The sequence below is a fragment of the Nelusetta ayraudi genome, unplaced genomic scaffold (genome assembly GCF_046127955.1).
Source record: "Nelusetta ayraudi isolate G7.1 ecotype Tasmania unplaced genomic scaffold, CSIRO-AGI_Nayr_v1 ptg000017l, whole genome shotgun sequence".
NCBI classification, from domain to species: Eukaryota; Metazoa; Chordata; class Actinopteri; order Tetraodontiformes; family Monacanthidae; genus Nelusetta; species Nelusetta ayraudi.
The window spans coordinates 2,856,200-2,882,979 of NW_027466067.1; the positions used below are offsets into that span (position 1 = coordinate 2,856,200).

The following is a 26,780-nucleotide window of genomic DNA, read 5'->3' on the forward strand; positions in this document are numbered from 1 at the left end:
AATGTGATTCGAAATTTGCACAAGGTATAATTTGTGAAAAGTATAGACCTTTCAGAGGCAGTCATATTGAGACTCGGTAGAGTCAAAAACTGACAAACTGCTTTTATCTGGCATTTTGTACACCGCTGACGGGAAACAGCCTCTCTCTCTGTCTCTCTGTCTCTCTCTCTCTCACTCACACACACACACACACACACACACACACACACACACACACACACACACACACACACACACACACACACACTCTCTCTTTCTGTCTGTCTGTCTCTCTCTCGCTTCCTCCTTCTCGAGCGGCTTGTCCTTTCGCGGCTTCCGTCCTGCCACTGGGGTACGTAGGTGGCGGTGGGCAGCCATATTGTCTCTGATACAGCAGAAATCACACTCTGCCACACTCTCCGGCGGCGGCGGAGAGAAGTCCACACCGTCGGCCGGACGATACTCACGTCATTGGAAAGCGTTTGGTCGTCGAATTTTTCTGGGGGGTCAGTATCCGCGCTGTTGTTTCTCTAAAGGCGCGAAGAGTATGAATTTCCGGTCTTTGTGGCGTGCGAAAGGCTAACGTTAGCGCCGGCTAATGCTAGCAGGCTAAGAAGCTGGGCCCCGCCTAGAGCCGATAAGTTACCAACAGCTCTATTTTACTTAGTTGGTGTAGGCGATTCTAGGCTCTAAAATTTAAGCAGTTTCTATCTTAAAGCGTCGCGAATTTAACTACTTTTTGTTCAAATGTGTTTCTATCCACAGTGTTTACGTCAACATGAAATATCCAGTCCTCATTTTCATGTGAGCGTAACGTGATCATAAACGCTACCTATGTCGCATAGTGTCGAGGGACTGCTTGCATAACACCACTGATATAGTCTTGCTAATTCTTGCTTTGCTGTTCAGAAATCTTTAATAAAATTGAATTAACTCCAGGGTGTAAAATTAAACAAATTCAAATGAGCTGGCTGGCTGGCTAGCTTTCATTAACATCAGCGATGTAGAGAGGTGTCGATGTGCAAGGTTTATGCTGCATCACTCCGTTCTCGCCAGTTACGGTAATTATTAAGTACGAGGTATCAAACGCTTATCTATGGCTCTGAAGTTGAAATATTTCTGAGTTAAATTTGCACAAGCTAGCGTCCAAAAATAATCATCATTGTGATCTAATCGGTGCGATCGCTATTTATATTTTTTCACAATGATATCTGTAATTTTTGGTGGGCGGTACGTAATATCTATCTAGCACTACGTTGGAGTCGGAGAGATTATATGACAGTCTGCATATCCACAGATATGTACGTGCCTATAGAGTGGATAATGAGTTAATGATCAACTAGCACATTCCAGCATTTCAGAGCGTAGTTCAGATCCTACCGATGCCAGAATAAAACCTGATCTAACCAGAGCCAGGTCATATCTGAAAGGTTGTATGTCCACGAATAAAATGTTCTATGTTATTATTTCTTCACAAGGACACTCAGAAAAGACAAGCAATTTAATGCAGTGCTGTGAGTGTATCATGTGAACCGATTACAAATATAGCCAACATATTTTCATTGGCTCTATGCTACTTTATAAGCGACACATTTACTGTTTTCATATATTTAAGTGGTAAAGGTTGCATGGATTAATTAAGTTAAGTGGACTGCATGACTGCTGTACCTTATTAATAGAGTGTGTATCTTGTAGGAAGCATTTTTTTCATCATTTTTTTCCTATTTTTAACACAGCAGCACAAAGTTTTCTCTTTGCTCATTTTACATTTTCTTGAACATGGCTTGGAGATAATGATTGGTTGTAACCCAGAATTGCATTAGTTCTGCTGTTTGAGAAAATATAATTATCTGTTTAGGAGGAAGACTCTCTCCTTGGAACTTGGCTATAAAACTTTAGCTCTTATCTTACATACTACATAACTAACCCTTAAATGGGAGTAGCCAGAGTGTATTTTACACTCAGCAGTGATCAAGTAAGAACAGCAATTAATTGTTATAGTAAATTTTATCAGCAAAAGAAATAAAACTTAAAAAAAATCCAAACCTCTTTGTCAGCAATAAAAAAAAAACACAGAAAAAAACATTTCAAATGTGCAATAGTGATGTATCTTTTCAGAATTGGATGTCTTAACTGCCTAGTTGTAGAATTAAATGAGCATTAGACATCTGATAACTGGTAAATTTGTTTAAACTGTTATTTTCTTTTGAAAGATCGAATGCTGACCGTATGTATCTTGAACTCTACCGTGAACTTTTTTTTTTCTTCTAATTCTCTCTGTTGTACCTCTCTCCCCCAGCTATCCCACCGTGCCCCTTGTGCCCCCTCCCCTGCCCTCACATAAAGTCCCCCCCAGGTCCCAAACCCTGCTGAAATTGGCTCCTCTCGTGCCCTGCCTCCCCTCCTCTTCCTCCCTCCCTCCCCACCCATCCTCCCTGCACTCCACCAGCCGTCCTCCGCCGTGAGATCTCCCCACCCACCTCTGCCAAGCTGTCGGACATGTCAGGACCCGTGCCGAGCCGGGCCAGAGTGTACACCGAGGTCAACACTCATCGGCCCAGGGAGTACTGGGACTACGAGTCTCACGTAGTTGAGTGGGGGTAAATATCCCTGTTGACCCTCATGCAGACATTCACAGCGTGCGAGCACTTCATCCAAGCTAATGTTCTTTTCCCCTCCTCTCTTCCCAGAAACCAAGATGACTTTCAGCTGGTGCGAAAACTTGGGCGTGGCAAGTACAGTGAAGTGTTTGAAGCAATCAACATCACCAACAACGAGAAAGTGGTGGTCAAGATTCTCAAGGTAAATCTACACAGAGATTGAAGCAAGAACCAGATGCACATAGTTTAATTTGCCATCTGATTTACTCTCCTTCTTCTTTGCTCTTCAGCCTGTGAAGAAAAAGAAAATCAAGCGTGAAATCAAGATTTTAGAGAATCTGCGTGGAGGTCCCAACATTATCTCTCTCATCGATATTGTGAAAGACCCCGTGGTAAGCTTTACATTGTGGTACTTTGACTCTCATATAGCACAGGCCTCTTTTAATGATTTACATTTTATTCTTAAAACGTGAACTTATAGTTGTTGTGAAATATCATTACTGTACCAATAGCGAGGTGAGCCCAGCAGCTGCGCGAGCTTATCGGTTACACTTGGGTTTGGGAAGTATGTTTCTGTAAGTACTTGGCCATCCGTGACCCAAAATTAGGTAGATCGCAGCCTTGTAGTCCTGTGCTAATGTATGGGCTCTCTAAATTATTAGAATTTTGTGATAGTCATTGCTGCATTAGATCCAAATTTTCGTTTGAAGGTAAAAGCGCATGTCTACATGGCAGGTCAACAGTTGACACAGTATTCTTATTTGGTCATTGTTAACTAGTTCTTTGAAACAGTTATAACTTGTTGTTTTTACAGTAACTAACCTGAGCCTCACTAATATGTGCCGCTGCAGATCGATGCATATTACGTCCCATGTGCTTTTTAAATACGTCTCCGTGGTCACTTGCTGAGTTGAGCCCTGTGTCACTCATAGTTTCTGACGAGTGTCCGCAAATTGGAGAATTCTGTTGACTACACAATCAGAAACATTTTCCTTCATGTGTGTATGGCAGAATAATGGCATTAGCATTCATAGTGAGTGATTACATTTAGCAGCAGAGGTTGGCTCCAGGCACCTCAGACTAGTGGTGATGCTGGTGCTCGCCTCTCCATTAACTGTTGTCACCTCATAGAGTAGTTAACAGAAATATCCATACACCAGTGAGATGGTTTCTGAGAAGCTGTTGGCCACGCTGTCCTTCTGAAAGTGTTTACTAGGTGCTGGTTAATGGGCTACGAAACAATAGATGAATAGTGAATGTCAGTAGCAGATGAGGTTCACACTGTGAGCAGCAGGTTGCCATTCATGTGTGGCCAGATAATCCTCAGTGGTCTGCTGTTAAAAATATTTAACAATCTTTTCTTGTACCCACAACATTTGTGACACAACATAACAGCATCATTCCAAGATTACCATGATTTTCAAATAAAAAAGTGTAAATTAGCAAAAAAAATATTACTACTGTATGTACACAGTGTGGCAACCTGACCCATTTGTACAGAGAGTTCTAGTAGTGCAGTAGCTATTTTAAATACTTTGTGTTGTATCAGATGAATCAAACTGGTTCAGTCGGTTGATGTTCAGCATACTCATGAAAATACCTGTTTTCCCCCTCCCCCAGTCCAGGACGCCCGCCTTGGTCTTTGAACATGTTAACAACACTGACTTCAAGGTAGGAGCAAAACGTTTTCTCCACCTTCTCAGCAGCTGATGCGGAAACCTCCTTTCTTGGCATACCCGTTGTTTGCCCGTACTCGAGTGTGTATGTGATGGAGGAATAAGAACAGTCCAGTGCTATGTCTTCGGTGCCAGAAAGTCAGCCATTTTCTGGTTCTATCCTCAATCACTGGCACATTCCCTCACTGTGTACGGCTCGAACGTAGCCATGTCTGTGACTGTTGGTATCTTCATCAACTTGTTTTGGGTTTTTTTGCAGCAACTTTACCAGACACTGACAGACTATGACATCCGATTCTACATGTACGAGATTCTTAAGGTCAGTTTTTTTTTATGATTCAGCTGCGTAAAGTCTGTGTTTCGGAAAAAAAAAACATATTTTTTTTTAATTTCCTTTGTGCTCCGATCAAGCGTGTGTGTGTCTGTTTCAGCTGTCAACAGTGTGTGTTTTGTAATGCAGGCAGCATCGTCTAATCTCTTTGTTTGCAAATTCTTTGGGACGGGGTTATTCACTTTGACCATCAGATAACAATGTCCCTTTTTACTCCCCTGCGTGTAGGCCCTGGACTACTGCCACAGCATGGGGATCATGCATAGAGACGTGAAGCCACACAATGTGATGATTGATCACGAACACCGCAAGGTGGGTGACGATTCCAGTCGCTCGGCCAGGTTCAGGAGTCTGAACTTGGATATTTCAGTTTCTCCATGCTTCACTTTGCCCTCTGCAGTTGCGCCTTATCGACTGGGGTTTGGCTGAGTTCTACCACCCAGGACAAGAGTACAATGTGAGGGTGGCCTCCCGTTATTTCAAAGGCCCCGAGCTCCTGGTGGATTATCAGGTAATGCTGTAGGTTTTTAGGTCTTTTCATCCTTTCTCCCCCAGACAGACACACACACGAGCTGCGTTTCCATGACAGTTTTTCGCAAAATAAAAGCGATATTTCTAATGTTTTGACAAAGTACAATTGCAATTTGCAGGTGTTTCCATTCAATGGTGTGAAGCGCATAAGCCGCAGTTCTTGTAAAATCTCGCAGGATGAGATTTCCCGAGAATCACGTTTGCTTTTGTTTGTTTACCTTTGTTTGATGTCAAGAGTGGTTGTTATATTTTTCTCTTTGATTACTTGATTAAATATTCCATCTATTTTTGTGGCGCTGGTAGCATTTTATTTATGCTGAGGATTGACCAACAAAACTGATGTCAATTGATAATCACTTGCCAATTACAACGCTCAATGTTAACGTTAATCAAAACCTGTTCACTCTCCCGCTGACTCTTGTCTTGTGTTTCAGATGTACGACTACAGTCTGGATATGTGGAGCTTGGGTTGCATGTTGGCGAGCATGATCTTCAGGAAGGAGCCCTTCTTCCATGGTCACGACAACTACGACCAGGTAGAGCCGTCTTTTCCATCACATGCGTACTTCTGTTGTGCTTGTTTTCTGTTCTCTTCATTGATGATGCGGCAAGATGCATTCCTACCAGTGCGTCATTGTCGTCTGCAGCAACTGCACAACACCTCCTGTAATGTGTTTGCTACAGTCTGCAGCAGTGTTGGAGAATCTGCTGAAGAAGTGCTGACCGTCTGTTTCTTGTCTGTGCTCCTGCAGTTGGTGAGAATAGCCAAAGTTCTGGGGACGGAAGACCTGTACGACTACATCGACAAATACAACATTGAACTGGAACCTCGTTTCAATGACATTCTGGGGAGGTGAGAGTCAACTCTGTTGTTAGATTCCCCCTGTCAAGTCTTTGTGCGAGGTGCGATCCCTAATGTGTCCTTTGATCTCAGACACTCTCGTAAGCGGTGGGAGCGGTTCGTCCACAGTGAGAACCAGCACCTCGTCAGCCCGGAGGCTCTGGATTTCCTCGACAAGCTGCTGCGCTACGACCACCAGGCCCGGTTGACGGCCCGGGAGGCCATGGATCACCCCTACTTCTGTGAGCCCCAGCTTTTGTTGCGTTTGTTGTTATACAAAAATCTGCAAAAGTGTTTTTTTGTTTTACTAATTTCAGCGATCTTATTTCCTCAGTCCCCATTGTGAAAGATCAGTCTCGCGTGGGTGGATCTGTCAACCTGCCCAGTGGTAACACAGCGGTCAGCACAGCTAACATGATCACAGGTGAGAACACGCTCAGTCAATTTGAGTTCATTTTGACCCGTGTGAAAAACTTCACTTCTCCGACGAAAAAGTCTTGGTTTGAATCCCAACGCACAAGACTGACGAGGCCAATCTTTTTTTCCATAAACATTTTTTTTTCCCGCACTTACAAAGCAGTTCAGTACCTCATGTTTTGTTCAAATATAGAAAACAATTATATAAAGAAAAGCAATAACAGAAAAACTCCAAGGGCATTTCAAGAGCATCGCTTCTCTTTTGGAATTTAGGAGGTAATCATCTCTAAATATATTACACCAACATCAAAGTCCTTCATGAAGTCAATAAAGGGCCCCGAAATCTTTTCAAATTGTTATGTATAAATGTTATTCTTTCCCAACTTCTGTTTTAACCATTGGGAGAAGGCCAACATTTACCTCCTATTTAATAGGTGAATTTGAGCAGACCGCTTCTCTCAGAATTATGGGCTGTTATTATATGCATTTGTATTTGTGTGCCCATTACTTTATATCATAGTTCATCAAGTGAGCTTAAAGTCTTGGAGCGGACCTTGCAGGTTTTGCTCTCAGCGATCCTGAACGACTCTCACACCTTCCCCCCCCCCCCTGCAGGTATCTCTGCCTTGCCAGCCTCCACTGCCCTGGGCCCTCTCACCGGCTCGCCCGTCCTGTCCACCGGCACCAACGCCCTGAGCACCCCGGTTCCCGCAGCTGCCGGCGCCCCACAGTGACACCCCACTCAACCCCCTCCCGCCCCCCCTCCCTTTCAGCCGCCCTCTCCCCTCCCCCTCAAGAATCTAGACAGGTGCCTCTCTGCAGCCGTCACCAACATCACCGCGTTAAAAAGAAACCGTGACGGCTCCTCTGCCGCCCCCCCACCCACCCACCGACTGCAGGACCACGTCTAAAAAAAATATCGACCCCCCCCCCCCCCCTACCACCACCTTTCCTTTTACTCCTCGAGTGAGTGTGCTAACCTGACATGAGATGAATGTTCTGTGTAACTGAAGTATACAGACATTCCTTTCATTGCTCCCCGCCCCCCTCTGGTGCGTTTCAGTGCGTGATTGAGTTCCGGGAGCGAGCGGCACTGGCGTCACGGCAGACGCCCTCGCGTGTCATGAACCCGAGTTTGGATCGCGGCGAACGCTGGTTCGTAGCTCATCAGCAAAAGGCAAAGGAAAACTTGTTGGCCACCAGGACCAAAAAATCTAAAAGGAGCAGCACATCCTGTACAGTTTACTACTGCGGCATAAAAGAAAAAGCACCTGGCTCGGGCTCCCCCTCCCCCCGCCCACTTCCCTTCCCCCCCCTTCGACCACAGCACGTCGGGAAGCGGCCGGTGCTGCTCCGTTCCGGTCTGGTCCCTGGTTTTGCGCAAGCACGCTGACACGTTCACACCGTCTCGGCTGGAAACGGTTCCGTCTTGCCTTTTCTTACCAAACCCGATCAGCGGCCTGCATCTCGATGAGCCGACCCCACCCCCAACCCCCCCCCACCCCTCTCCCAATCACTTTTTGTCCGTCGTAAGAACTGTTTTTGTATCGGAACGTCCCGGACTGCTGGATTATCAAACGGTTCTTGGCCGCTTTGGCCCGCGCCCTTAGTGTTGTAGGATGATCTCCGTTAAGAAGCCAGGTAAGGTTCATTCAGGTTCTCAAAAAAAAAACAAAAAAAACAAGTTGTGGGTTCCTCAATCGTGCTGCTTCCCCACACCAATACCCCCCACCAACCCCTCTCCAGTTCCTTGAATTACTTCAAGTGGCTTTTCTTGAACTACTTCAAGACATAACCAAAGTTTACTCAGTTGGTGTGAGGAAGAGACTGACCAAACCTAGTTTTGTTTTGCGGCGAGCGACTCACGGCAGGTAGATGCTGTAAGGCAGTTGGGCGGGCGGGCGGCGTTGGTTGCACGACGGCTGCGGCGTTGCGTAATAACGGACTGCCGCGTCCAACGTGCTGTTGGCGTCAGCGGAGAGCTCAGTCCAGTGGTGCAGCAACGTCTTTCACCAACACCTTGAAGGAAGTATTTGAAGTCAAAGTGTTGGAATAGCACTTGAGAGTAGAGTCCCCCCACCCCACCCCCCCTCAGTGTTATAGTGCCAGAGTTTGGAAGTGTTTTAGACCCTGCTGTACATAGCAATTTTTTTTTTCATTTCTAAACCTGAAAAATGCAAATAAATCCCATCATGTATACATTGACCAGAAAACGGAGCAGTTTGAGTCCCTACATCACTGTATATATTTTTATGTCCTTATGTAGAAGACTAGTATTTGAAAATATTTGTGTAAATAAACACGTGTTTTATTTATCAGGTACATCTTGTACATCTTTTTGTCCCCTTAAAATATATAAGCTATATATCTGGTATCTACAGCTTTTTTTCAAGAAAATCTGGTTTAAACCTTGGTCTAAAGCACAGAATCACAACATTTCAACAATTTGAGGTAATGCTTTTCAGTAATTTAGCAGTCAATAAGATGCTTACAGTTAATTTTTAAAAAACATTCCGTCAAATAATGAATGGATGATCTTGTCAAGCGCCAGAGAGAAACAATCAACAAACAATACATCCCATTTTTCAGCCATAACTTCGTAGGAACAAACATGACTTAAAGACCAAATCTCAGAAAAAACAAGTAACTTCTATTATTTTAGTTATCTTATAATATTAAAAAAAAAAATGACAACGAAAAGAAAAACGTGGTTGAAGTCCAGATAAAAGAAAACGATGAGCAACAGATCCTTTGCAGCAGATTTACTTATGTCTCAACTCCAGCCGATGACATTTACCAGATGACATTTATTATTACACAAATACTACAAATTCATTGTGATTTAAATTATTCAAACTGAAAGTATTGTTACACAGAAAATGCCACATTATGACCATTTGTAATTTTTGGTAAAAAGGTGATGATCTCCTGCTCTCAAAGTTCCATTCTTCCCTCTGGCTGTGACGCTTAACTCCATGCTGAGGCTCTTTTCGATTTTTCAACGCCGTTACCTTCTGCTAGAGTTCTAGTCCAGTAAACCACCATCTCACATTACACAGACATTATTATTGCTGTGGCTGATTTTATTGTTATTAATTCACAGATTTTGAGTTATTTTTCTGAGGTAAAACTCAACAGACCCTTCATATCTAACAAATAAACCCACACTTGACCAAAAGTGCGCCTGGTTTACAGTGACAAATTGGCTTCTGTAGACTCATTAAATATCCCTGAGATGAAACTTTTTCCATGCTTTTTTTTTCCAGTTTATCCTGATTGCTGATTTGATACCGCATATCCAGATTGCAATGTCACGCTGTTCGATAACTTCTTTACATCAGCTGATCATGAGATAAGACTAAATTGTCTATGCGTCCAATAAGCACAAAGTCCCTAAGTTACTACCTGGAGTATATTGTATGCTGTCTTGCACACAGATTGCACATGACTCTTGTGCTCCCCTCCTTTTCTCTGACAAACAGGAAATAATTGGATGTTGTCAGTCATTCAAATATAAAGCCCGTCACTGCAGACAGCACATCTTGTTCCACTGAGAGATTCAAGTACCAGGAAACTCTTAGAAGTTTTTCTCTGTTGCCGGGAAGTCACATGACATAGGTGGATTCGCAAACAGATTGCTCCATTGTTTTTGGTTAAGGTTTCGCAATCCTTGATGCTGAGACTGTGACAGGTACAATATTACCAAAGTTTTTATTGGTAATTTGTTATATTAATACCATAAAGCAAAAAGTAATACAGTAGTATAATGTTACTTTGGTCTTGCGTTCAATACTGGTCACATGACTTTGTCGTGGGTGTAGTCTGACTGCCTGGTGTGCAGAGACACACGCCAAAGTGGATCTATTATTTAAAATTGCTATACATGCGCACTGTAGACTGTCGCTGCAGTCATATCAAGTTCACCGGCCCGCGGTCAACCTAACACTGCACCCTCTGGTACTGCGGCGAAGTTGTCCTCCAGCCAATGAAGCTGCAGCATTCTTCACTGTGGTAAAACCTGCCGGGCGAGGGAAGTGAGGGTGAATACACAATGCGACTTGTTTGCCTGCCATGGTCTAATGCAACAGGCCAGCTTGTACCTCTTTGAGCGGAGCTCCTTGTCAATCTCCTCCAGAGACTTGCCCTTTGTTTCTGGCAACAGCAAGAGGAAGAATATACCTGCAGCCACTGCGACAATCCCGTACAGTAGAAACATCCCAGAAACACCAACAGCATCTTAAAGACATAGACATCAGGCAAAAGCAATTTTGGTTAGAACTCACATAGCGTGAGGTTTAAATCGTGAAACAGTCGCATCATAACATTACCTTTGTGTGCTCAGATAAAATACTGAGTAACATATTCATTAGGGGACAAACATGACTCTAAGGCATCCACAAGCCACGCCCAAAATTTGTATAGTCAAACTTTACGGATGTGCAGGTAGCTTTTTTTTCTGTTACACACAAAGCAAGACAGTGAAAAAAATGTGTCTGTTGAGAAATCTTACCAATAAAATTCAAGAAGGTACATGTGACCAGCAGGTTGGCGGCCCAATTGAAGCAGTTGGTGAAGGCGAACGCCCTTCCCCGGATCTGAGCGGGGAATATTTCACTCAGGAGAAGCCAGGTCACTGCTCAGAGACAAGACAAAGCGCCAAAGAGGAGGTGTTAGTGTTAGTGAACACGGCACCTGAACATGGCAATGACACATCTGCAAGTCCTCTCGCGGGCTGATAATACTACTTCTGATATGTCAGTCTCTTATAGAAGAAAACATTTTGCTTGAAACAAAACACCTTCATGTGGATTACCGATTAAATGTTGGAAGGGGTTAAGGAGTTTGGCCGTCCCTTTTGTTTGGGGCGCCTATAGGATTTAGAAACATCTCTGATGATAAGAAGTCTCGTGTCAGGGACCAATTAAAACTGTTAACTGTAAAGCATAGCATGGTGACATTTACATAATGTATCATGACTGAACGTTATCTAAAACTGCAGGTTACATCCTGAGTCTCAATTCTTCTGTGCTGTAGTTAGAGACATGCACCAAAATGAAAGTCGCAATAATTGTCAATACAATTCAATGTTGAGATACAATCATAGCAACAAGGATATACAAACTTGGTCCAAATCCAATAGAGTATGCACTGACGACAACCATCATGCACACTAGGATGATCCAGTTTGTTGCTGCCCCATGGATGCTGGTGGACGGGGTAGAGTCCAGCACTACATCTCGGCCTGGTGTTACACTGTTGACGGGTCTCTGGTTCTGGAAGGTTGCGCCAAGATCTGACTGATTAGTGGCACCGCCGTGAGGTAAAAATGTCCCATTGGTGCTGATGTCCACGGCCTCACATGGCCTCTTGGTGTCCATCACTGAGCGTCCACTCAGGAGTCCCATGGTTATCATGCACAGTGCCATGGCTGCACAGCCACTGATGAGCAGTGGCCTCCTGCCCGCCCGGTCCGAGAACACCATGGAGGTGAGGGTAGCGGCCACTTTGACCAGTCCCAGGCCCATAGAGGCCAGCACGGCCGAGGAGTCGCTGTGGAACCCCACAGAGCGGAAGATGGTGGAGGAGTAGAAGAGGACGTTGGGTTGACCGGTGAACTGCTGAAAGAGCACTAGACCAAGGCCCAGGGCTGTCCTGGTCCTCATGTTATCTTTACGCCGGAGGAGGTACATGGTGTTGTACTCAACTTTCGGGCTTTTTCTTTCTACGCCAACATTTGAGGTCCCTGCTTCTGGGTTTTCGATGCTGCGCATGAGTTCCGCCTCAGACTGAATGCACTCCCTCTGGCTGACCTTCTCCTCCACCCTGGGTGGTATGAACCAGATGGAGAGCAGCTGAATCAAAGTCGGTATTACGGCAAGTCCAAACATCCACTTCCAACCTCTGGTACAATCGGACAGGAAGTAATTGGCAGTGTACGCTGCCAGAATGCCCACGGTAATCCCAGTTTCGTACAGAGACACCAGGAAGCCCCTGCGGTCAGCGGTAACGACCTCGGACACAAAGATGCAGCAGGACATGGAGGATATGCACATGGCAAAGCCCACCAGGATCCGTCCTGCAACCAGTGCTGCGTAGGAGGTGACGAGCAGGACCAGGCTGCCCAGGAGGATCAGGATGTTGCTGAGGAGGATGCACTTCCTGCGGCCCTGGCGGTCGATCAGCCAGCCGCCCACGACGGACGCCAGCAGCGCTCCCATCAACAGGGAACTGACCAGCACCTCCTGCTGGACGCACGAGAGACCAAACTCGGCCTTGAGCTGCAGCAAGGCGCCAGAGATGATGCCCAGCTCGTAGCCAAAGACCAGGCCGCCGAGAGTGGACACCACACTGGCCAACAGCAGGATGGAGTTGCCTGAGGAGAAGCAAACATTCAGAGATTTGATATTTTCAGGTGGACGTTCCTTGCCAATGGCAGGTGTTCACAACAAAACATGAACCAGGGTTACATTTCTTGGCAGCAAAAAGGTTTCAAAGATAAAAAAAACAAAACAAAAACATTGTCACTTATTTGTGCTATTAAACACTATTGAGAACATCTTTGAGGGGAAAAATAAGTACTTTCAGAGTTTAATGAGCAACACTGCAGGCAGCCACCATGTGGGGGATTGCGATATTTAACTTCACTTTTAAGGTGCCATCGTATCATTCATCCATAGAGTTAAATTATCAACACACTGGCAATGAATAGATCTGTTTTTTTTACTTCAAGATGGCAAAAAAAATTTCAGTGGACATACAGCCTCAATTGTAACTACAACAAAGTAATCCTTTACAAGCGGATCAAACCACATTTATATATTTGTGATCGATGCACATTCATCACTGCAGTGTTTCGGCAGCTGCTCCTCACGGTAACCTGGCAGCCTTTCATGTGCAGCATCTATTAAGGGATATGCTAATGATCCAGATGGAAGCTGCAGAATCTCAACAGTGTTGATAGACAATCCCGATTTTCATTTTTAAAATGCTATTGACAGATTTTTTTTTGTTGTCGGATGAATGCACCCAGACTGAGTTTTATATTCTTTTGGACCCAATGATTGGCACAGAAATCACATGTACCCAAACTGTTTATCGGTTACTTTGCATCAGCGTTTAAGCAAGCTTCTGGTTGGGTTATGTTTTCACATTACAGCTTCCCAATAGAAAATGTATTCATTCATATGGTTACTTACCCATTGCTTCTGTCCGGTTATTGCTGGTCTCTGTCACGCTGAAGGCGTCCAGACTTTGTTGTGTGAACGCATCCTCACTGGAACAACAGAAAAACGTACCATCAGGTCTCCTGGTAACGCTCAAACCGGACGGCTTGTGTCCTTTTGCAGCCCCCGTTGCCACAACAACTGTCCTGTTGATTGCCTTGATATCATCAGGGAGTCCACTTGATGCAGCTTCAACACAAACACGCAGCTGAGGAGAAAATCAACTGGTTTTGTTTGGTCCTGGTGCCAAATGTTTCTGCTCCCGACAGAGACTGTGAATCTTGTATTCCTCAAAAAAAAAAAGAAAAAAAAAACATTTTTGGGGGGAGATTTCTGCTAGTTTTCTGCACGTACAACAACTACAATAGGGACAACTGAATGCAATTACATGCTCAACTTTTTTTTTAAGAACACAAGCCCACCCGTTGAGTAAAAAATTTGGGAAAATGGTGTTAAACATTTTCAGTCATATATACTCGAAGGTTCTTCAAAGTCGTGAGCGAGTCAAGTGGAGGTATTCAATTTGTTGAATGAATGACACAGGACTGAAAAGGTCAGAAATCATGCTCGTGCATCCCTTCCTCAGAACAGACGTTATTTCAACACGCGCGCACACACACACACACACACACACACACACACACACACACACACACACACACACACACACACATTAAAAGTCAGGTTAGCCACCAAAAAGGCCACGAGTCAGCACAACTTGGTGAGCTGCATCTAAAATGTAATTGTATTCAACCTTGTTAAGTCATTGTTGATAATTATTGTGAGAACTCATTAATGTGATCAGTGTCTTCACACAGATGAGTATTGATAATAATATAAGGCTAACTGAGAAAATGTGTTACTTCAGAAGAGTGTTGCACACTGGTTGCCCTTCATATGACTCAGTACCCAAGAAGTAGCTCCCGGGTTCACAAAGGTTAGCGACCCCTGCTCTAAACAAACACGGTACTAGATGGTGAAACTTAAATATTCAACTGAAAGGACGTCCTGCTGGCTGACGGAGAGGGGGCTATTTGAAGCCTGGATGCAAAACGTGTTCTCAGGTTGCGCATCCAGGGTGAGGTGGCTGCAGGTAACTGATCCTGCCGCTTGTAGACAGTGTGGTAATACGAAAACATCGTCAACACGACCGATATCACACACACACACACACACACACACACACACACACACACACACACACACACACACACACACACACGATACTACCGATATCCTCACGACATCGCGTTCGGTAAGAATGACACCGAATTTAAAACCACGTGGTGCCACCTTGCGCGCGTTTGTGCGAAAGTTAAAATCATTGCGCAGTACTCACAGCTGATGCATGCAATTAGAATGCATCAAAGTTCTCACCGGTTTTCTCCAACAGTCCGAGCCTGACGTGTCTACAGCATCGGAATTCCGATTCGGCGGACTCAACAACAGCCCCGTTATTCAGGAATGCGGACTTGCATGAGCAAGATGATGGAACAGTTCACATTGTTGTTGTTGTTGTTGTTGTTGTTGTGAGCGCCGAGGGCACTTTGGGATCCGATCCGCACTCGAAACGATCCGTTTTCGGGGGGGGATTGTGAACGTGCCGCGGGCCGGCGGCAGGAGATGCTCCCCAGGGGAAAAAGTTGTGAACCTCCAGGAAGTTGAAGCTACGTGGCAGCAGATCGCTCAGCAGGAGGAGGAACCTCAGAGCCGAGGCGGGCAGCTTGGTACGGCACGGCTCAGCTCATTTACAAAACACAATAAAAAGTCTCAAAGCAATTTAATGATAATAATAAAAATACATTAAAAATAAATAAAGTTGAAGCATAACTCAAGCGTTTAAGTGTAAATAAGTCGCCTGCTGACTCCGAGGTCCCTGTTGGCATTGAGAAATATTGCGGCCATACCACCTGGAGAACTGTAGACGGCGAAGAAGTTAGTTTTCGTTTGAAAGGAATCACCAGATCCGGAACGTAAACCCGGATCCAGCTGCGTCTTTTTAGGGACCGTCGATAAATGTTATCGGTACTTATCGTAACGCAAAAAATCTGACTCAAACGTTCAAAAAAGAAAAGAAAGAAAAAACCAAAGCAAAGAGAGAAGTACAGTAAAGATGCTGTGTGCACTGCATTGAAAGTTCTGTGAAACATAATTTTTTCTTGGACATTTACATAGAGAATAGTCTTTTGTATGAGTTTTATTCATTCATTTACTCACAGTATATTTTGAAATAGAAACTTTTTATTACAACTTTTAGTTGATAGTTCATTTATAGGATATAGCTTTTGTTTTTAATTTTAAAACTTGACCAGTCCATCTGAACGATGTGCTTGCTGGCGGCTGCCACAAGGTGGCGGCTTGGGGCGAACAGGGCACCAGCAGAGCAGAGGAGAGGAAGCCGTCGGCAGAAGAGGGCGGAAGTAAACATGGCGGAGGAGAAGAGCATGGCGGTGTTGGAGTTTCTCGGCAAGGCAGAGCTACTGAAGCAGGGAGCAGAGGCCCGGGTTTATAGGGCTCACTTCTTGGGCAAGCCGACCATTGTGAAGCAGAGGTTCCCGAAGCGCTACAGGCACCCGACGCTGGACGAGAAGCTGACGCACCGCAGGACAACGCAGGAGGTCCGATCCATACTGCGCTGCAGGAAGGCAGGCAAGTGTCACAGCAGCTGCTGTTCCGTCAGAAACCGGGTCATATAGAATTTCAGTGGCCTAGTGTGTCGCCCCTTTTGACAGTGTTTTTTTTTTTTTTTTTTTTTTCTTAAAGCAGATCATCGTTTAAACTTCCCCTTTGTTGTTTTTACGTCAACATCTCTGTCCACGTTATTGGACTGTAACCAGTCGTATCTGATTTTCAGATATCCGATTTATCTAGCAAGTGAATTGCATTTTAGTCGTTGCAACGCATCCTGTCCTTTTTAATAGAATTAATCAGTCCAAATAAACTGACTCACATGTTGAGTCCAACTTGACGTCATCAGACTTGTCTCAGCATGAAAACAAGCAAGAAATGTTCCAGAAATAAATCACATCGAGGAAGAGAAGGAGCTGCAGAAATCACTTAGCTTCAACAGTTAGAATAAACTGTCTGTATCCCAGATACTGAACTTTTTTATGTTTTGTTTTCATTTGTCAACAGCAACAGTGCACAGCCTCATGCACAAAACCAACCAACCAACCAAACACAGTTGAAGTTATAGTTAGATAAACTACATTTCTTCCTCTTCCCTCCTCCTCAGGCATCTCCACTCCTGTTGTGTACTTTGTGGACTATGCCTCCCACTGTATTTTCCTCGAGGAAATCCTGGATTCCTCCACTGTGCGTGACCACATCGCGTCAACCCGGAAGTCCGACTCCTGCCAGCAGGCTGAACTGGAGCGACTGGCCGAGAGGATGGGTCAGATCCTGGCCAAGATGCACGACGAGGATGTCATCCACGGAGACCTGACCACCTCCAACATGCTGCTGAGGCGAAGCGGCGAGCAAGCAGAGTACAACTTGGTCCTCATTGACTTTGGCCTGAGTTACATCTCCGCCCTGCCAGAGGACAAGGGGGTGGACTTGTACGTGCTGGAGAAGGCCTTCCTCAGCACGCACCCAAACACAGAGGAGGTGTTTGAGAAGCTGCTGAAGAGCTACGCGTCGTCGTCCAAGAAGTCGTTGGCCGTCATCAAGAAGCTGGACGAGGTCCGTCTGAGAGGGAGGAAGAGATCGATGGTGGGGTGATTCCCCAGGCCATCAATTAAAAGCAATATTAGAAAAGTGGAGGGTATTTTTATGCCAAGTTAAACGACTCTTGAAATGAAAGGATAAAAAATGTTTTGCAAAAGAAACAAAAGTTGTTCTATTACTTTGATATTTTACAAATAAAAAAAGTTTGGATAAGAGCTGCCACTAGGTGGTGCACTGCCACAAGGCCATCCTGCCAGGTTTGGGTCGGTTGCTTGGCTGTCAAAGTAGTCTATCATGGGAGGCTCCACGGAGCACTGCTTGAGTCAGTTTCATGGCTTGATCTGAAATTTCACACTGGCATAGAGTCACTTTTTGTTGGGTCAACTCAGAAACAATCATTTTTGGTTGGTTGACAGCGAAAGCGTCTGCGGTGTGTGCGGGCTACGGTGTGTCTGTGCTTGGAACCCGCCCTAACCCCAACCCTAACCCCAACTCCACCCCCACCCATAACCCTAACCCCAAACCCAACCCTAACTCCAACACCCAACAACAACCCTAACCCCAATAACAACAACCCAACTAAGATACAGTGACGACTTCTATGTTTTAAATTATATAGTTTATTGTTTGGAATGGCAGTGTATGTGACAGCAAAATAATTACATCTCAGAGTTCATATACCATAATATACAATGAAACGGAACCAGAACAGCTATCTTGCAGCTTGAATGTCAGGAAATAAAAAAAGCAAAGACAGTAGAAAACGATTTGCCGAAACACAACTGAGAACTGACGACCTGCTCATCACTTACTAGCAAAGTCAACAAGGCATTTGCTGAGTGTCTACGTGACAAGATTTTAAAGATTTTTTTTTAAAAGACTATTCAACTGTTGAAAAAAACGAAGATTTTTCTTGAAAGAACACAACTTGCATGGAGTTTAAAGTAACACTGAGTCATTACAAATATTTAAAGCTGTCCCATGCTATTTAACAGTTCACACAAAATAGCGGGTGTGTTTTCAGTGCAGTTCTGTCCCCCGTCAGGTTTTATATCTTTGAAAGACTTCTTTACATTAAAGAACTTGGTCCATTTGCATTTGGCAGGATGTGTTCCATGACATTCAGTCATATTTCAAGGTTGTGAAAAGATTGCTTACTGCACAGAAAAAACTTGTGTAACTGGTAATATGTTAAAATACCTGCAACATCTTACAGACAGATAAGGCGTTGTAAGGCAGAGCAGCTAGAATACTTCAGCACTGGACGTGGCTCACAAATTTAACCTCAACGATACGGCAACACTTAGAATCTATAAAACACTTTCATTTTGGTCTGATCAGACACTTTTTTCTTCTGCATTTAAAATGTGTTTATACTGTTAAAGCACATTAAAATCTGCATTCAATTTCTTCTGAATATATTACTCATAAACATATACTTATTGAACAGCAGACTTACTATCTTTCTTTAAGCTGTTGTGCTTAAAACATTGGATTGTCTTTTCATTTACAGTTAATGAAAAAGTTCAAGATAATACAGGACAACCACAGTAGTGTGCGCACCGTTATGGCACCTCTGATACCAGACCCAGTTGTTGGACTTCAACAATCAAAACTTCAATAATGCAAGTAGACATTCAGTAAAGCAGTAGGACTGAACCTTGAGCCCGTTCTTTGAGTCGAATGCAGGTAGTTTGGTTTAGTGCTGCTACTGTCGGAGGGGAGATCAGCTGAAGTCTCTGTTGGTGAGGACCATGGGGGCCATCAGGGTCCAGATGTACAGGGCCAGGCACACCCAGCTGGAGGTGATCTTCACCCACACCGCTGGCCACTTGCTGCTGATAGTGTAGTCCGAGTCGGGGCTGTCGAGAACAGAACAGTAATGCTGAATTTCTGGGACACTTGACGGGCCAAAATAAACATATTTTCCCTTTGTGAAACTTTGCAAACTGTTCCGTGGGTTAATTGCTTAGGAGTTAATAGGTCAGGACCTGAGTGAAGTTAGCCTTTAAATAGGTGGCAAATAAGTAAAATATGGCATCGGAGGAGGAATCCCCGGCCCTGCAGGACTGACCTGTACCAGTTGGTGAGGGTCATCATGATGTAGAGCGAAGCCAGGAAGAGCATGAAGTGGAAGAAGGAGTAGCTGTACTGGACCAAGTCCTGCTCGTTGTCCTGCACTCTGCGGACTCTGCCAGACTCCTCGGAGAGGTCGCCGGTGCTGCCGCCCTCGGCCAGGATCACCGCATCCTTGGAGGCCATAGTCAGCTTGTTCACCTGGCTGGTGCTGGACGAGCGGATGCTGAGGGGAGGAGGTGAGCCGTCAACTCTGCATGAGCTTTAGTGCACGAAGCAAGTCGGCGTGGTTGGCAAAAAAACTCAACCTTCTCGACAAAGCAGTTGTTTATATCTTGCTCGATAGATGATTGGATGAGTGAGAGGGAGGGAGGTGGTGGTGCACTTATCCAACTTGAGAGTAATATAACAATATAATATAAAGTAATAACAGATCTAAAGTCAAATTCTGTTAGAGCCAAAATCAAATGTGTCAACTGAAGCCGATAAAGGTTTCAGTTGCTGTCTGCTGTAGCAGGACATAAAATGTGTTGCACACATACTACTACTACTACTACTAATAATAATAATTAGTCAAGCTGGTAGCTTAAATCCATGTTGGGACGGTGGCTCTTCCTGTGCGACTCACTAAGGACAGAACAGCTCTACTAGGTTATAAATGAGAATCTATGTGAGCTGGAATTAATCAAAACAGCTGAGAGAAAGAACATCTTGTGTTCAGAGAGAAACTGTGTGCTTTGTTTCCAGTAGAGATGAGCTGTTTGGCTTATTCATCCAATTTTAAACCAACTGCTGATCGCCGAATTAAATAAAAAAAAACGTGTTCCCCGTACGCTTGTTTTTACTGAAATAAACTACAGTTAGACCCCAGAAATAAAAATAATGATATAATCATAACAAAGCTCCAGGCAAGAACCAAATCATCGAGTGTTCCAACTGTTACATATTTTTTACGTGACGGAAAAGAGGGCTGGCGTGTGAGCTGAGATGCGACATGTCTCCCACGGACACACATCAGTAATGACTTTATCTCTGGGGAACAAATGCCTTTGCTTCGCTTGGCTCTTGACTCCACTACAACTTGCAGCAGCCTCACTGTCCCTCAGTCATCCTACCTGGAGTAAAGGATGCAGAGGACAAACAGAGCCAGCCCCACGATGCTCTGGGCGTCCCACCACTGCAGGTAGGGGGAGTCGAGGACGGGCTCCTCTGTGCCGATGATCACCACCGATGTCTGGTTCTCGATCCCCGGGGGCGTCAGGGTCGGGGCGGCGATCTGCTGGAAGATGCTCAGCAGGCTGGGGTTGCATTCACGGTCTGAGCCGAGGAGGAGATAAAAAAGAAAAAGAAAAAGAAAAGCAAAGCAGCGTGTTGAGTCTGCAGCTCTCTTGTGTTGCCACTTCTTGAGGAAAACGTGCATTAAAAGGTCCCACACATGTAAATTTCATTTCCCAATGTTAATTATCGTCTTTAGCTGTAGATTTTTTTTTTCCTCCGGATAATAAATAACATGAGGCTGGTCCACTGGAGAGCAGCATGACAAGGATAAATCTTCACGTACATGATTCAGATGCTGTCAAAAGTCAGTGCAGATGATCACACAGATGGTATAAAAACCAGGCATGCACCAATGCTGATACCTGTATCGGGTATCGATACCGGGGTTGAAATACATGCTGATACCACAACACCAATACCAGTTGTATATGTTTGTATGACACTTTTGTTAAATTTGTGTTTGTACTGCAGTGAAATTTGTGACAGTCACCCGTGTTCTCGAAAAAAACATGCTGAGGAACATTGTTAATAACAGAACATGTGTGTAATTATGAAGTACTTGGTATCGGTGAGTGTTGAAATGCAACACTCATACTTGTACTTGTCCTTCTGTAAAAAAGTGGTGTCGGTGCATCCCTAATAAAAAACTTTATAAATAAATACACATAAAATACAACAAGCACAGACAAAAACATTAGAAATAAACTTCATAAATAAGACACTTGCTTTGTGCAACAATGAGTATCAAAGTGGAACGGCACCATTAAATCCATGACTAACAAGGCAGTAAGTGGGTCCCATGACAGCATGATGACCACAAACTATGAGCGTGACTCTTACCGGGCTCATTGCTCATGGCTGACCAGGTCAGAAACATGGTGTACAGGGTGATGATGGAGGACTGCAGAAGACCTGAGCGCGGCTGACACTCCTGGGCCAAACACACAGGGATTAAGGGGATAAACAGCAAAGCTGCGTCTTGAAGCCGCTGTCACATTTTTCACAATAAAAAGACGTGGACGCGAACAACGGGAGTTTGAACTGTACCTGAACTTTGGGCAGCACCGAGATGACGGAGGCCACCACACAGAACAACATGTTGAAGCTGATGAAGAACTTGTTGATGTGGCACCCGCCGGGCGTGGTGTAGAAGACGAAGAAGAGCACGACGACGACGAACGACAGGATGTAGTTGAAGATGGTGACACCCAGCAGCGCTGGACGAAGGAGGCACGAGAAGGGTCAACAGCCGAGTCCCTGGAATGTAAAGGGCCGCCACGCGCTCCGGGTCACTGACCTGCGTACCAGCCCCTCGGGTTCCCCGTCTCCATCCTCTCCACCCAGGACTCGTTCCAGGAGTGGGCAAAGTCCACCAGCAGCACCAGCTGGATCAGGATGAAGGAGAAGGCCCCGCCAGAGCCCACCACGAACCAGGCTGTGACACACACACACACACACACACACACACACACACACACACACACACACACACACACACACACACACACACACACACACACACGTCAGTCACTTTGATCATTTATGATCACTAGTGATATCGATCCAGTTTGAAGATCTTACTGTAGGTAAAAGGCCGGTCAGGGATGTAGAAGGCACCGACTGTGATCGCCACCAGGGCGGCGACCTTGAAGAACCAAAACCTGAGAGCGAATAAATGACGCATCGTTATTCTGCGGACTCAACTTACAATTTAAAATTAGATTTCAACACGATGACGTGTGTCTGTAGCGACAACCCGATGGAAACTTTAGTGTTTTAGTTCAACCTACGATATCTTGATGCGTCTTTACGTAAACAATTGTGTACGTGGACTTTTTATAGTTCTGGATGTTTTCTCGTTTCCCAACAGCTGTGGGTGAGTTGAGTTGATCTGTTAACTTTAGCACAGAATTCCTGCTATCACTGGCATTTACAGTTTTTCAAAATAAAAGCCATTTCTAAAATTTTGCCGAGTACAAGTACAATTGTGATTGGCAGGTGTTTCCATTGAATGGTGTGAAGCGCATAAACTGTAATTCTAAGAAAATCTCATCTCGCGGGATTTACGAGAATTACATTTGCGTTTGTTTGTTTGCATTTGTTTGCTGTCCAGAATGGTTGTTATATTTTCCTCTTTGATCACTTACCGTCCAAACATAACGCGCCATTTTCTCTTGTGGTGAACTGGTCACGTGACCCCCGTACGTCACAACCGGTGATGCGTAAATGCAAAAGAAAGAGTGTGTGCGTGCGCGTGTTGCTTACCCGTTGTGGACGGCTGCACGCGGGTCTCGGCTGTTCTTGGTGTTGATCATCAGAACGGAGAACACCAGGAACCACATGCTCATGCCGAAGCAGAGGCGGTACACGGCCTTGTAGCCCACGAACATGTCGCAGTTGACGTCGGCCTGGAGGCCAGGGACGGAGGAGCCTGCGCCATCTTCACAGAAGCCAGGAATCTGGAATCACAGCGTCAGAAGGAATACTGTTAAAACAGCGCAGGACTTCCGTAAAAGTCGTCTTAAAAGGTCTTGAGAATCAAGACTTTTTCAGTTGAGCTTGCTCTGCTTTAAATGACGCGACACTCAGCCCACTCTTACTCTCTTCAGCTGCTGATCGATGCCTGGCGACAGCATGATGCAGGCCACGATGGTCCCCAGCAGCAGGATGAAGGCGTAGATGACCCTGGTCACCGTGGAGTTCCTGATGCCCGGACAGCAGCTGCACACCAGACACGTTGCACTGCTGCAGAGACATGGCACCTGGAGGGGTGGAAGGCACAGGGTCACGCTCGTCAGTGGTCAGAGTGAGGACGAGATCGTTCCAGACGTCTCCGCCGCCGTTGTCACATCGATTACTTAAACCACCACAGCTGCTGACGTGACAGGCTAAAAATCACAGTGGGAAAGATTTTTGTTTTTTCAAGGTCCTCAACAATGTGTAATTAGTCTGAAGGTAGGTGGACAATTGCTCGCTTGGGAAGAAATGATCTCTTCGCTACATAAAGGGTATTTGCCACTATTTTGAGAGAAGAAATACTGATAAAACAAAGGTGTTGAGAAGTAGAGGAGACCCGTAGACAGAATCAGTGAAGAGACAATAGACAATAGAGCTTCTCTAAGCCAATCACCAGGGAGCAATCAGTTCTGATGACCAGATTTAAAAAAAAAATATATTTTACTCATTTCATTACAACTTCCCTGCTGCCACTCTAAGGTTTCAGGTCACTTCTGAACGTCAGCGACAGCTTTCACTACTGTTTTAAGTAACTCCGAGACCTCTCACCATTCCCTCTTTATCCCATCATCAACAACACTCAAAGTTATTCATACAGGAAACTCAAATCGTATTTTACCTCTTTGAAACAAATCCAAAACGGTTATTCACTACACGGTTACATGGAAAACATTTTGTGATTCACGGTTTTGACAGAAGGCAGGAAAGAACAGAGAAAGTTGAAAATCAAATTGCCATGAGACTTTTCATTCTTACGAGAAGCAGCAACCATTGCCATAACAGACTGCAGAGAAGCTCAGAGGGACAGTTTGCATCTTGTTTATATACACAGCAAGCTAGGTTGCTCTCTCTTGTTCCGAGTTGTGCAAAAACATAGATAACAGCGCAGTCGGGCAGGCTTTGTGGAGAAGATGCTTGTCCTTGGCCCTCCAGACTAAAAGGGACTTGTTGAACGCAGATGAAACTGCACCTGTTTTCTCTGCAGAAACCCAATGGCCTAGTCACACATGCACCAAACACTTTAATGTAATAATGTTGCTTAAATGGAAAGTACCAATAAAATGTATACCTCCCCGTCAGTAGGTGTCGCACTCACTCTTGCCCCGCTAACTGCCAGGTTTAAAAAATTCACTTGCAGTAGTCAAAAGAAGACAGACTCGGAGATCTTAATGAGTTTATCAACCGACTGGCTGTGATGTAAACATTACAAACATTTTGGACTCAAATAAACTATACCATTTTTGGAGGATAATATACTTTCATTCTTCTCCTCTCTAAAAATGCAGAGGACAGATTACCTTCTTTCCCTAAAATTGTTACCTTTCCGTAACTAAAAGGATTTACCAACCATTTGGTAATTCCAGTGGCTTGAATAAACCAGTTTGCCACTTTAAAGCTGCACTGACTCTCTGGTGGCCTACTTTAACAACCGCCCAGGGTTATTCTGCAGACTTTAGCCAGTAAGCATGATGGCTGGTTTCTTTGGACACAGACGGAGGGAGGCTGCTACAGGGTAGAACTGAAAACATTTGTTGCACAGGTTTAGGAAAGGTTGACACACACAATTATGGTTGTGACAAAATAAGCTTTAACTTGTGTTCTTGAACAAGTCAACTCTGTGCTTCATGTTTTACAAATCTTTCCTAACTTAAAAAAAGTGCGTGTTTGGATCCTACTTTTCTCTAGTCTTGCTTTCAGCAGTGGTTCCTGCTTTATTTCTTGCTGAATATATAAATACATGTTATTGTTGTTGTGAAGCCCGACTGAAAATAATCAAAGCTGAAGGGAAACGCATGTGAATCCCATTTAGTATGCTTCATAGTCTATTAGCAGTAAAAATGAATTTCCTCTTGTGATTCTTTCTGCACGTTAAATGCATAGTTACTAATCTGTGATCACACAGCCACCAGCAGCACACAAACCCAGAACATTTCTTTACAGCAGCACTCTCATTCTCCTATGCACTACTTCACCATTCAATGACATTGAACATTGTGTTTTAACCGCAGATCGTGTTTAACTTTAATTAACTAAATCAACTGAGTGGCAAAGCAACAGAGAAGTTTTATTGCACCACCTGCCACAAACAAGTAACTCTCTCTGGAGAGCGGCCCAGGAGACAGTAAACAAGTTAATACGCCAGCCAGCCAACCAGGGTCGACTTATCACCGTGGGTGACAATTAATGAGCAGGCCAGACGTAACAAAGTGAAGCCTTCCGCTGTCCTGCAATGAACTAAGTTAACTAAATTCATTCAATAGTGTTAAACTGATTTAAGTGCAGTCCTCAATTGTTTCAGCATCAGATATCAGGACACACAGGAGAAAGATGGTGCTTGCAGAAACCAAACATTTTGATGCTTATTTTTTCAGAGTAAGCGCATTCTCCTCTGAAACTACATTTTTATTTATTTATTTATTTTTAAAATTAACGACCAACAAAACTGCCGTCATTGTCATCACCCGCTTCCTGTTGTTGACAGTCTCACTGCGTTGGTTGCTGACAACAAAGCAGCATTAATCCAATTAATCACGTGTAAACAGATGACCGAGTGTGTTATGATTTAACCCTGTGACGACTTGAACGCGCTGCTCCAGTAGCCAGGCACGCAGGAGCATTGTGCACTGATTGTATCAGTCGAATGTGAGCGGCCGGTTGTTTTCTGACAGGAAGTTAATCGCGCGTGTAGTAAACGAAACACTCGGCCACAGTCAGTCACGCTTTTGAAACCGTAACCTAAAATAAATCGAACCAGGAAGTGAGGATACAAGAGACCTAATGGTGGAAGTGAGACCGAAATGGCTTTTACCCCGGCGTAAACGTTTACTACTATATGCATCTTGCTGTGTTGACTCTGAACTCGGAGAGTCGAAGTAAAAAAAAAAAAAAAAAAAAAAATGACACCCCCCAAAACCCATTAATATTGTCAAACGAAGTTTGACTCGAGGCGCTATCGACGCTAACTGGGACGTACAGTGCAGCGGCGTGATGTAACCTGTTGCGCATGAAGTCATCACGGAGTCACTATGCGTTGCGTCCCCAATGAAGGGAGAAACAGTAGAAACAAAGACACATAACTGTGGTGACTTACACAGCTAGCCAAGGTGCAGGCCCCCAGCACAGCCCCCATGGTTGCCCCGCTGTTAGCGCAGGAGAGGCGGACAGACGATCCGTAAATCCGCGTCCCACCTCGGCTCCTTCTTCTTCGTCTTCTTCCTCTCGGCGTGTCCTCTTCTTCGCTCCTCCACAGTGAGGATTCCAGACAAGAGGCAGGAAACTAACAGCGACAGCTGAAACCTTAGCGTGACGCAGCCCGAGGGCACAGAAAATGAGCCGTTACAAGGCTGAAACGGGTTCAGTGCGGAACGGTGGTGGATGTGTTGCTCGGGAAGTACAGTAACGATTGTTTTTCCGCCCAGTGCG

General features: G+C 44.7%; 4 protein-coding genes, 1 long non-coding RNA gene and 1 other non-coding gene across 7 annotated transcripts; 4 read left to right on the plus strand and 2 right to left on the minus strand.

Annotated features, from left to right (window-relative positions):
- The first annotated feature begins 325 nt into the window (after positions 1-325).
- On the plus strand, positions 326-10,612 carry LOC142887234 (casein kinase II subunit alpha). Its single transcript, XM_076024718.1, has 13 exons — positions 326-485; positions 2,279-2,579; positions 2,670-2,781; positions 2,870-2,971; positions 4,200-4,250; positions 4,515-4,574; positions 4,815-4,898; positions 4,987-5,097; positions 5,552-5,653; positions 5,870-5,970; positions 6,052-6,200; positions 6,293-6,382; positions 6,991-10,612. The coding sequence occupies exons 2-13, from the start codon at positions 2,479-2,481 to the stop codon at positions 7,107-7,109; spliced, it is 1,182 nt and encodes a 393-aa protein (XP_075880833.1). The 5' UTR covers positions 326-485; positions 2,279-2,478; the 3' UTR covers positions 7,110-10,612.
- On the plus strand, positions 4,298-4,435 carry LOC142887637 (small nucleolar RNA SNORA57). Its single transcript, XR_012926565.1, has one exon. It is a non-coding gene; the product is annotated as a small nucleolar RNA SNORA57 (small nucleolar RNA).
- slc2a10 (solute carrier family 2 member 10) lies at positions 8,449-15,373 on the minus strand. Of its 2 annotated transcripts, none has more exons than XM_076024715.1 (6): positions 14,976-15,373; positions 13,572-13,648; positions 11,498-12,748; positions 10,886-11,008; positions 10,476-10,611; positions 8,449-10,393 (listed from the first exon to the last, which is right to left on the minus strand). In XM_076024715.1, exons 2-6 carry the CDS (start codon positions 13,573-13,575, stop codon positions 10,315-10,317), a joined length of 1,593 nt encoding a protein of 530 aa, XP_075880830.1. In that variant the 5' UTR covers positions 13,576-13,648; positions 14,976-15,373; the 3' UTR covers positions 8,449-10,314. The 2 variants fall into 2 exon arrangements, with proteins under 2 accessions (XP_075880830.1, XP_075880831.1); XM_076024716.1 differs by lacking the exon at positions 14,976-15,373 and adding an exon at positions 14,462-14,556.
- Positions 11,128-13,914, plus strand: LOC142887236 (uncharacterized). Its single transcript, XR_012926510.1, has 2 exons — positions 11,128-11,215; positions 11,250-13,914. It is a non-coding gene; the product is annotated as an uncharacterized LOC142887236 (long non-coding RNA).
- Positions 15,374-15,959: 586 nt separating the features above from the next.
- Positions 15,960-18,139, plus strand: tp53rk (TP53 regulating kinase). Its single transcript, XM_076024719.1, has 2 exons — positions 15,960-16,247; positions 16,834-18,139. The coding sequence occupies exons 1-2, from the start codon at positions 16,025-16,027 to the stop codon at positions 17,319-17,321; spliced, it is 711 nt and encodes a 236-aa protein (XP_075880834.1). The 5' UTR covers positions 15,960-16,024; the 3' UTR covers positions 17,322-18,139.
- Positions 17,865-26,780, minus strand: serinc3 (serine incorporator 3). Its single transcript, XM_076024717.1, has 10 exons — positions 26,449-26,780; positions 23,222-23,383; positions 22,887-23,080; positions 22,203-22,282; positions 21,919-22,056; positions 21,669-21,838; positions 21,462-21,552; positions 20,459-20,660; positions 19,342-19,569; positions 17,865-19,129 (listed from the first exon to the last, which is right to left on the minus strand). Exons 1-10 carry the CDS (start codon positions 26,485-26,487, stop codon positions 18,994-18,996), a joined length of 1,440 nt encoding a protein of 479 aa, XP_075880832.1. The 5' UTR covers positions 26,488-26,780; the 3' UTR covers positions 17,865-18,993.

Excerpts from the sequence above, each read along its gene's own strand:
- serinc3 (XM_076024717.1), bottom strand. The coding sequence starts at position 26,487 with ATGGGGGCTGTGCTGGGGGCCTGCACCTTGGCTAGCTGT. Across the intron at positions 22,283-22,886 it reads CGTGCAGCCGTCCACAACGG|GTTTTGGTTCTTCAAGGTCG; the intron begins GTAAGCAACACG and ends ATTCGCTCTCAG. Across the intron at positions 22,057-22,202 it reads TGACCGGCCTTTTACCTACA|CCTGGTTCGTGGTGGGCTCT; the intron begins GTAAGATCTTCA and ends TGTGTGTCACAG.
- tp53rk (XM_076024719.1), top strand. The coding sequence starts at position 16,025 with ATGGCGGAGGAGAAGAGCATGGCGGTGTTGGAGTTTCTCGGCAAGGCA. Across the intron at positions 16,248-16,833 it reads ACTGCGCTGCAGGAAGGCAG|GCATCTCCACTCCTGTTGTG; the intron begins GCAAGTGTCACA and ends CCTCCTCCTCAG.
- LOC142887234 (XM_076024718.1), top strand. The coding sequence starts at position 2,479 with ATGTCAGGACCCGTGCCGAGCCGGGCCAGAGTGTACACCGAGGTCAAC. Across the intron at positions 4,251-4,514 it reads TTAACAACACTGACTTCAAG|CAACTTTACCAGACACTGAC; the intron begins GTAGGAGCAAAA and ends GTTTTTTTGCAG. Across the intron at positions 6,201-6,292 it reads CATGGATCACCCCTACTTCT|TCCCCATTGTGAAAGATCAG; the intron begins GTGAGCCCCAGC and ends TTATTTCCTCAG.
- slc2a10 (XM_076024715.1), bottom strand. Across the intron at positions 11,009-11,497 it reads CTCTATTGGATTTGGACCAA|TGACCTGGCTTCTCCTGAGT; the intron begins GTTTGTATATCC and ends GTCTCTGAGCAG. Across the intron at positions 10,394-10,475 it reads AAGGAGCTCCGCTCAAAGAG|GTTTTACCACAGTGAAGAAT; the intron begins GTACAAGCTGGC and ends CTCGCCCGGCAG.